The sequence below is a fragment of the Gymnoscopelus microlampas genome (assembly GCF_963454915.1).
Source record: "Gymnoscopelus microlampas genome assembly, chromosome: 4".
NCBI lineage: Eukaryota > Metazoa > Chordata > Actinopteri > Myctophiformes > Myctophidae > Gymnoscopelus > Gymnoscopelus microlampas.
In genome coordinates, this window is record NC_139941.1 from 53,457,862 (window position 1) to 53,469,032 (window position 11,171).

At 38.4% G+C, this 11,171-nt stretch overlaps 1 protein-coding gene across 1 annotated transcript; it reads left to right on the forward strand.

The window, feature by feature from the left end:
• Positions 1 to 355: 355 nt before the first annotated feature.
• On the forward strand, positions 356 to 10,886 carry LOC311044141 (H-2 class II histocompatibility antigen, E-D beta chain-like; the record flags this gene model as incomplete). Its single annotated transcript, XM_084055561.1, has 5 exons — positions 356 to 476; positions 1,093 to 1,341; positions 2,779 to 3,051; positions 5,011 to 5,227; positions 10,808 to 10,886. The coding sequence occupies exons 1-5, from the start codon at positions 410 to 412 to the stop codon at positions 10,884 to 10,886; spliced, it is 885 nt and encodes a 294-aa protein (XP_083911687.1). The 5' UTR covers positions 356 to 409.
• Positions 10,887 to 11,171: the final 285 nt, after the last annotated feature.

Genomic DNA, 11,171 nt, shown 5'->3' on the forward strand with positions numbered 1-11,171 from the left:
AAGATGAATTAAACAAAAATATTTACATACTGTATGTACATGAGGAGACATAAGGTGCATAAGGTACAGTATGTATTATGAGGAGACATAAGGTGCATAAGGTACAGTATGTATATGAGGAGACATAAGGTGCATGAGGTACAGTATACACATGAGGTTAGATATAAGGTGCATAAGCATAGCAGCAGCTATATAGCATTCATGATTATGTGCAATAATACAGACTGTCGTCTTTCTGGAAACAGATGATGTAACATCATATCTTTAATCTGATTGGCTGATTCTTCTGAACTAAAGAACGAGTCCTCCTTCATTCTCTTTCAGACTCCAGAACTTCTCTTTCAGTAAACATCTGTTTATCTGATCTGTTTATTCTCATCTTTTAAATTCAGTTCAGTTTTGATCAGTGATGATGAAGATTACATCCACCCTCCTCATCCTCTCCTCTGTACTTCATGTTAAAGCGATCCCAGGAAGTAAGTACATTATATTTATGTTATTATTTAATATATACATTTATATCAACTGTTATTATATAAAACAAAATATGAACAATGCACAATACAAACAAATGGCAAACACGCACGCACACACACACACACAAACAAACAAACACACACACACACACACACACACACACACACACACACACACACACGCGCGCGCACACGCACACAGACAGACAGACAGACAGACAGACACATACACACATACGCAGAGACACACACACACACACACACACACACACACACACACACACACACACAAGGACGACGCTGCGGTGAACCGTGGGCGGGGCGTGGAGACGTCATCACACTAGAAATCTAACATGATTTAATACCTGGGTTGTTGTGACATCATGAAATACATCACTCCATATGAATTACTTTCATAATAAAAATAAATAAATACATAAAAACATTTGAATGTGTTTCAGTGTGAATAAAACGTTTGACAGGAAGATACTTTTAATATCCAACCTTTCACTTCATATAAGAACCAAACATGATTGTTTAACATGATGATTATGTGTTATTGTCACTGTGAAGAAGTTTGTTGTTGAATTTAATTTCATCTTTGTTTTATTTCCAGTGTTCCATGAGCAGATTAAGTTTTTTAGCTGTTCAGACACAGTTAAAGACTCATATAAAGAGGGGATGATGGGACTGGATGGTGAAGTGTTGTACTATGCAGACTTCAACAAAGGGAAGGAGGTGGTGTCTCCGTTTGTGGCTCCAATGACCTTCACAGGAGGTTATGATATAGATTTGGGTGATCAGGCGTTCTGCAAAGCCCAGCTGGACACCATTCGCACTGCCTTGAAGAAACCACCAGTGAAAGGTACATGAATACTATGAACACAATAGTTATTAACTAAAACGGTTGAATACACACGCGCACACACACGCGCACACACACACACACACACACACACACACACACACACACACACACACACACACACACACACACACACACACACACACACACACACACACACACACACACACACACACACACACACACACATTTTAATCACATCAATATTTTACCTGAGAACAGTGAAGCAATTTTTTTCAAATGGATTTTGGTATAGCCTACATCTTTAAGTACATGTACTCAAGTACTGTATTTAAGTACAATTTTGAGGTATTTGTATTTTACTCCACTACAATTATTTGAAAACTTGAGTTACTAGTTACTTTGTAGATTTTGATTATTATTAGAAAACATACAGACCACTTCAGCCCTATATCGGCCATTTGAAAATAACCGATAAGTGCGAGGCATTGTGAGCTTGTAGATCTGATATTTTCAAGAGATTTGTATTCATTTGAAAACTTGAAATGGGACATTTTGTAAAATGAGTACTTTTACTTTTGGTACTTTAAGTACATTTTGATGCAAATACTTTTTTACTCAAGTATTTTGAATTCCGGACTTTTAATTGTAACAGAGTATTTCTACTTTGCAGTATTGATACTTTTACTTAAAGGTAGGGTAAGTGATTTTCTTTGGTTAAAATAAGTGTTAAATAGCTCTATATTCTGATAGTACTCATTGCTATAGAGTGTTTGTTCAGTAAAAGGAGTCTCCTTGTCTCTCCACCTCTTTATTAAACAGAAAATGCATTTTCGTTTCAGTTTCCGTTTCATTTCCAATTTCATCCAATCAGGATAGAGAACTCAATCAGGATATAGATTAAACAAGTGAAATTGGAAGTGATGACACTAAGAAATGAGCAGGCAAAATTGGAACTGGAACACTATTAAAATGAAGCTTAAAAATGGTTACTTTCTCCTGATTGGCTGAGATTTTGACACCTACCGAAAAATGTATTTTCTGTTTATTAAAGAGCTGGAGAGACGGGGAGACTCCTGTTACTGAACAAACACTCTATAGCAATGATTACTATCAGAATATAATGCTTTAACCTTTTAACAAAATACTTTTTGTTTTAACCCACAAATATCACTTACCCTACCTTTAAGAAAAACATTTGAGTACTTTTTTATTTTCGTTTATTTATCAATGAATTTAAAAAGAAATGCACGCACTGCATTGTGCACCCCCTTAATGTAACTACTAGCTCAATCTCATTGTATTTAAGATATTCTATATACATTCAAAACATTCGAATGCCATATTTCACATTCTGAACCTATTTTACTTTATAGTGACATATTTGGCCGATGGGGGGCAGTTAGCCTAGTGTTGATATTATACAGATGATAATAAAACTGAACATTAATGACATTTTTAATTGTCTATTTCCAGATGGATATGTGTTCTATGTGGCTTACCGCTGTGTGTTTAACTCCAGTGAGCTGAAGGACATACAGTACATATACTCAATGAATTTCGATGGTGATGAGATCCTCAGGTGGGACAGTAGAGTAGATCAGTATGTTGGATACACTGAGCTTGGTGTGAAGAACGCAGAGCGCGGCAATAAAGATCCTAGAGCACTGGCTGACATGAGAGCAAACCGAGAGACACGCTGCAAACCCAACATTGAGGTCTACTACCGCCGTGTTCTGAACAAGAGAGGTGAGCTGATCTCAGAGCAGCACTCAACACTCATCACCTCATAAACTATAACATGAAATCACATGATTCTATTCAGATATGATTAATGGTGTTAATATTGATCTGATAATAAGTATTACATATTTCTTTATCTGCTGAGAAACATTTCAGATCCTCTTGATTCATACTGTATCCTAACAGGCTGTCACACAGTGGAAATAGCAGATCTAACTAAGCTCACAACATGTGGTGTCACCATCGTACACCGAGTATAAATGAAACATATAGATCTATTTCTGAGTGTTTTCACCTACATATAATGACCTGCCTAAAATAGAGACACCAGGATTAATGTTTTTAAATGAACTTTAAAAAGAACCATGCAGGCTAAAACACACCTCTATACACTTCATTTCACCTCCTGATTTTATATTTTAATTATTGTCTTTACTAGTTTGTTTTGTATGTTTTTTAATCACTTTAGTAATATTTTACAGGATTATGTGTAGTTTTGTTTGTTTCTACTCTTCTTCATTTGAGCTATTTTCATTGAATGATATTGCTTGGTTTATTGTTGTTTATGTAAAGCACTGTGTAACTGTGAATTATTTAATATGTTTAAATTATATTATATAAATGCATTCTACATTGTAGAAAACTGTAGACTATTGTAGAATCTACAGTACTATGGTGCCATCTGGTGGCCAAACACTGACAGTTACAATTTACAATGAAGGCATTTATCAGACGCTCTTAATCCAGAGAGATTTACAGTAAACAAGGAAAACACAAGGTAATACATCAAATGCATAGAAATAGTAATCTAGGATCATAGGTAAACCAAGAACCTAACATCAGTCTAAACCATTGGTTCTCAAAGTGGGGTTCGGGGACCCACAGGGGTCCTTGGGGGGATCCCAGGGGGTCCGCAGTAAAATGTGCTAATATAGCATCACAATCATTTTAAGCACTTTAACCTTTTATACTTTGGCTATTAAAAAATATCAGATCTACAAGCTCATAGCGCGGCACCGAGTGCCGCGCTATGAGCTTGTAGATCTGATATTTTTGACAAATCGTGAAAACTTGTGCAAAACTTTGAATACATATTTTTCAAAGCGAACATTTGTAACTTAACTATTTGCTTCTGGGGGGTCCCTGGAACACAATATTTTGCGATGGGGGTCCGCGGCCAAATACATATCATTTTGGGGGTCCTTGACATGAAAACGTTTGAGAACCACTAGTCTAAACAGTATAATATCAAACAAATAAATAATATGTACATTAAAACTATCCAAACTATAGGATGCCAGGTCTACAATGAACCTGGCATCTATGTACATAACATGATATCTAAATTACATTTTAACCTTTGCATAAGACTGCAAGGTCATCAAGGCTAGGTCTAGTGCTACAGGCTGAGGTGGAGTCTGAAGAGGAGAGTCTTCAGATTATGGTGGAAGATTGGGACTGAGTTTGCAATTCTAACCAGTGGTGGAAAAAGTACTCACATGTTTTACTTAAGTAAAAGTATCAATACTTCAATCTAGAAATACTCTGTTACAAGTAAAAGTCTGGAATTCAAAAGTGAGTCTGCAGTTCTCACTGCAATGGGGAGTTTGTTCCACAGTTTGGGAGCCAGAAGGGAGAAGAGTCTAGGATGTGTGGAGGGTGAGGGGTTGTAGGGTTGGATCAGGCTTGAAGATATGGGGGTGTCATACGTTTGGTTGCTTTGTAGGCCAACATCAGTGTTTTGTACTCTGTGAGGACAGCAACTGGGAGCCAATGGAGGGAGAGGAGAACGGGGGAGAGCCGGGAAACGTGAACATTTTCGCTGGTTGAAAACCAAGTGTGTTGCGGCTTTCTGGATCATTTGGATCTCATTTGGATGATGTACAATTAATGATAATGACATTTTCCTATGACGGTTATATAATAATAATAATAATAATAATAATAATAATCTTATTTATCCAGTGGAGCCCAAAGTGAGACTGAAGTCAGAGACTCCCCCTCGTCGTGGTGAACACACTCACATGCTGAGGTGCAGCAGCTACGACTTCTATCCTCAAGTGATCCTGGTGACCTGGTGGATAGGTCAAGAACCTTTGACCTCTGGTCTCTCCTCTACCGATGAGCTGTCTGATGGAGACTGGTACTACCAGTACCACTCCTACCTGGAGTACACACCCAGGTACACACCTAACAGACACCTATACATAGAAATACACACCTAATAGACACCTATACATATATTCTTTAAAAATAAAACAAGTGTTACTGACTTGCTGAAAATTGGCCATTAATTGGTAGGCTAATATTAAGACACACACACACACACACACACACACACACACACACACACACACACACACACACACACACACACACACACACACACACACACACACACACACACACACACACACACCATGTTTATCACCAGTCTACTCCAGACACAACTACGCAGCAAGCTCATCGTCGTGCAAGCATGACAAACGCACACAGAGACCTGCGAGCGAGTGTGTTAAACATGAATACACACACAGGAATACGCTATAACGTGCATATCTTGTTACTAAGTTTCTTCTGCCTTCCTATTGTTTCTGCAATGGGGAGGGAATAGTGGAATACACAATAAACACTAGAGCGGAGGAGAGCCCAGCGGGGCATTCACGCTCCTACACAAACATAGTCAAACCTTTTTTTTTTCTCCAAAAAACTAAATAATAACAAAGATCAACGGATCAATGTGTTGAATCGCGGCGCGTTTCAGCGTGTAGATCGTCTACTTTCACAATCTGTCCTAATGTTAGTGTTAATTAACAGCTGCTCACTCACTGCCAGACCGGGCGGGGAGGAGGGGCCGCTTCAGCTCTGAGCAGATCCACATGGACACACATTCAACTTGAGGACACACGCACGTCATGATTATTTTAGGTGGAGAAAATATCAGTATCTTATTGCCTATAACGGTCTAATGCTATGGTGCCTAATTGTAGTTTGTGTGTGTGTGTGTGTGTGTGTGTGTGTGTGTGTGTGTGTGTGTGTGTGTGTGTGTGTGTGTGTGTGTGATACAGATCAGGAGAGAAGATCACATGCATGGTGGAACACCCCAGCCTGACCGCGCCTATCAAGATGGACTGGGGTCAGTTACCGTAATCTACTGTATTCTACTGTATTCTACTGTACTCTACTGTACTCTACTGTATTCTACTGTAATCTACCATATCTACTGTATTCTACTGTAACGTGTTACACTACACTCTGTTTTAAGAATATATAAAATAAAAATAAATACAAATACATTAAAACATCCTAAAAAAGTTACCATTCTAATAAGAAGGTCATGACAGGAGCCTCACCTACTTAAAGTGTCTTGTCTAGATGAGGTACATCATCTTAGTTTACTAATGGCTGCAGGTACAAAGACATTTATAGAAATTATAGAAGTTCCACATCAGGGTCAGAAGCTGCTGGAGTGAAGGGGCTGAAAGTGACTGTAAAGTATGAGAACAGTCCTGAGAGATGGAACTGGTCTTATATAAATGCTGCATTAATATCAATGGTAATGGTCTAGTGGTTAGAGTGTCTGCCCTAAGGTTGAGAGGTTGGAGTTTGATCCCTGGCCGGCTCATACCAAAGACTATCAAAGTGACCCAATGCCTCCCTGCTTGACACTCAGCATCAAGGGTTGGGTTGGGTTGGGGGGGGGTAAGTCTCTGTGACTAGAGTCACATCAAGGGTTGGGTTGGGGGGGGGGGTAAGTCTCTGTGACTAGAGTCACATCAAGGGTTGGGTTGGGGGGGGGGGTAAGTCTCTGTGACTAGAGTCACATCAAGCCGCCTCAGGCTACAGAACCAGGAGATAGGCTCCTCCCCCTATGGGTCACATGGCTTGGCAAGGCTTACTTACTTAACCCATTCAATTTATACTTTGGGATATTCAAAAATAGCAGATCTCCAAGCTCATAGTGCGGCACCGAGATCTACAAGCTACAAGCTTGTAGATCTGCTATTTTTGAAAAATGTTTGCAAATCTTTTAATATATACATTTAAAGCAAACATTTGTAACTGTCAAATGTCTCAACAAATGTCTCTGTTTCAAAAATATCAGATCTGCTATTTTTAAATAGCCTAAGTATAAAATAATAGTTATAGCTCAAATCTATAATGACACAGATGATTCCATGTCAGAGTCAATGAAGAACAAGGTGTTTTAATCTACTGTAATAATATAATTAATATAATAATTGTATTATCAGATGACTCCATGCCAGAGTCAGTGAAGAACAAGGTGGCCATGGGAGCATCAGGTCTGGTTCTGGGTCTGGTCTTGTTCCTGTCTGGATTCATCTACTTCCAGTGGAAGAAACGAGGTGATTAACATGTTTAATTAACATGTTTAATTAATAAATCTACTAACAGTGGAAGAAACGAGGTCAGGTCAACAGAGGATCACATGACATGTGGAACCCTCACAGAAATGCAAACAAACAAACATGTAAAGTCACAACCTAAATTGGTTTATATTGGTTAAGAACCTTAACCGGTTTAGACCAGTTTAGACGACCTAGTTAGAGGTCAAAGTGTGTTCTATGTTGTCAAATTTAGCTTTAATACATCAGTGTTACATTTAGTCTTAAATAAGAGTCAAATGTTCACATTAGTTATGATGCAACATGTGACCCTGATGACTGAACCCTAATGTTGTTGTGTTGTTGTGTTATTGTGTTATTGTGTTGTGTGTACATTTATGCATTTTATGGAGAAATACACACAATACAGTACATAGGATGTATTTGTGTGTCTGTTTTAACTGTCTCTCTTCTTCTTCTATCAGGTCGTATTCTGGTGCCAACAACCAATGATGAGAATCTTTAGACTCCTCCCACACACCCAGGTTCACTTCCTCTTTCTTTTTACTATACTTTTTTACATATACATTCATACAGTCTTAATGTATAAAAGTCTATAAAACTACAAAACAAACACAAAACAACATGCTAGTGTAAGAAGTGAAACAACTAGCCTGGTAAACCATCCCGGTCGTGTGAATTCACATCATCATGTGTCTTCTGCTTAATTTCTTATAATAATGAATCTAATAATCAAATGTAATAATCAAATGATTTGTTGTATCAGACAACACTGATGTCAATGTGGTCAGATGGGGGGGGGGGGGGTCCTCTTGGTGAACTGTGTAAGTTTGGACCATTCATCATCAATCAAATATAAACATGTTTTACACGACGTAGGAGCTTAGATCCCATAGCCTGAGAGGACGTTCTGGTGATTCAGTCAGGAAGTGAAGAGACGTGTCGTCTCTTCACTTCCTGACTGAATCACGCAAATGCAGCCAAACTCTGAACCAATCATTTGAACACAACATTTCAGTGAACTGAACCCAATGATTCAGCACATTGAAAACACTGATCATTCCATCACTAGCAGGATCAAAGACAGAACCTTGTGGTCCAAAGGAGAGTGTTCTACCAACTGAGCTGCCCTTCCTACTAAGATACACTATTGACAAAGTATTGGTCAAATGTTGTTTTAATGGACTGAGTTGTTTCTACTTTGATGGTTACTGTAGTTGCAGGGAGGGTGCTGGGAGGTTAGGTTTTTAAGTAGTTTACTAATAACTTGTTCATAATCTATTAACTATTTATAGCGTAGTTTAAAATCATTAACCGACTGTTTAACATGTTATGAATAACACATCATTTATTTAAACTAATAAATTATGAATGATTAATTTGCTATTATAAGGGAAGGTTATTCAAAAATGGTAAATGGTGCATTTATATAGCGCTTCTATCCAAAGCGCTTTACATTGATTGTGCCATTAACCCATTCACACACACATTCATACACCGATGGCGGAGGAAACCATGCAAGGCACCAACCTGCTCATCGGGAGCAATTAGGGGTTCAGCGTCTTGCTCAAGGACACTTCGACACTAACTCTAGGGGAGCGCCCCAGCCCGGGATCAAACTGGGAACCTTGCGGTTTTCCAGTTCACTCTACCCGTCCACTCTACCCCTGAACCACTGCCGCCCCATTCAAGTGCCCCTTATTCAAGTGTTAACATGTTCACACAGTTAATACATTCTGATTCTTATTGGTCTATTGTCTTTTCACAGAACACCTGGGTGTGAGAGGAAGAAATACATGTCCAATCAGCTTTTAAATAGTCGTAGCAGTAGCACAATGATGACATCATCAACCTTTTAGGGTTAAGGTTAGGTTTAGGCATAGTTTTTGTGAATGTAAAGGTTAGTGTTAAGGTTAAGGTTAGGTTTATAGGCATAGTTTCTGTGAGGTTATGGTTAGGGTTAAGGTTAGGTTTAGGCATAGTGTTTGTGAATTTAAAAGTTGGGTTAGGGTTAGGTTTAACCCTTTTTTTGTTTCCCTGTGATGGGTGGACCTGATCCTCTAGGGTGAACCTGAACCCTCTGGGGTGTCTGAGGATATGGGTTTACCCGGGTCCACCCAAATTAGATAATGGTGGTCCGCCACAGTCTATGCAACTAATGGGAAACACTGACGACATGCAATCATTTATATTAAGTAATGATGATGATATGTAATGATGTATATGTAATCACAAGCAGGGGAGCAGATCTCATTACAACTTAGGAGGGAACCACAAACAAGGAATCTTCACATCAATAATATCACCAACATAGAGCTAATGCTAGGATTTTAAACTAACTAATAATGGTCACAATGATTACAGTTTGTCTGACATTTGGTATAAAAAATTAAACACCAAATCCATGTCCAATGCATGAAACAAACTATAATGTTATGATGTTATGATAATCCATAATCCATTATAGGTTGACATCACATGATTTAACAACAAACACATTAACATGCCTCCATGTTTAACTGCAGGACTTACAAACATCGATACTTTGACATTAATTCACATCATTTGAGATTTGATTTGATTTGATTTTGGTAAAAGATATACGAGCAAAAGTCAAAACAACTTAAACCTAGGATCACACATTAAAGCGTAATGAAACACTTTTGAAAACACACTCGTTTCCAATGTGGTCCTGCAGCATAACAAAAAATGAGCGATCTGTGTTGTGACAGTGACACGATGAGAGTTAACAACAGAAAGGTTGTGCAAACTTTACTAAAAAAATATGTGTCTAATTCAGACAGTTTAGATACTCCCTGGTCAGTATTATTTATCTTTCCGTTTTTCAGCTCCACTGTTGTGTTTCTATCCGTTCATATTGGCTGAACTTCACTCATTAAACTAGTTAACAGCTCTGTGGACAAGTGATGATGATGATGAAGATGATGATGATGAAGCTTGTGGATTCATTTATTTGGCAGTTGTTGATGATCAGGACACACGGTGGCAAAAACAAAACCTTCACAAAGTATTGTGTTTACTGTATGGGAGAATGATTTCAAAAGTGGAATCAGCTTCTATTAAATAGAGATTTAAAATTATATCATTTATTTTAAGACACTTTATTGGAGGAACATGTCAGACATGTCCCCTCCTTCCCCCCTGGGATCTGCACCCCTGATCATGAATAGTTTGAAGTTCAGATGTTAGATTTTGGCTTTAATTTGCTTGGTTTGAATGGAATGTCAAAATATCAATAAAGGAATAAGAAACATAATTGGGCCTCATGTTTTCTTAAATTTCAATCATACAGTATTTTCTCTTAACTGTCTTCTCTTGCATTATAAATACAAGAGAAGCCAACCTCCACATCCACCAAATGTGTTTTTCCCCAGGTGTGCTGAACGATGTGTCCTTTCCATGTCATACCTGAAGGCAGCGTTCAAGATCATTGTCTTTACTGAACTCTCCTGAACTTGAATACAGCGTTTTATGTTGAAAGAATTGTCCTCTTAATCCATGACGTACACTGCATCTCTAGTAAAGGCTTGATACTTAGTTGCGTGTGGTGTCACGCATCGACATGCACTGTGAGCTTGTAGATCGGCTATTTTCGCTGCACGACACCACGCGCAACGAAGCATATCAAGACAAGCCAAACCCGGCTGCACACATAAGTATTATATAGACTACTGTTCATTTATATCTTATATGTCAAGTAGGGGTCTCTGTCTGTCTGTCTGTCTGTCTGTCTGTCTG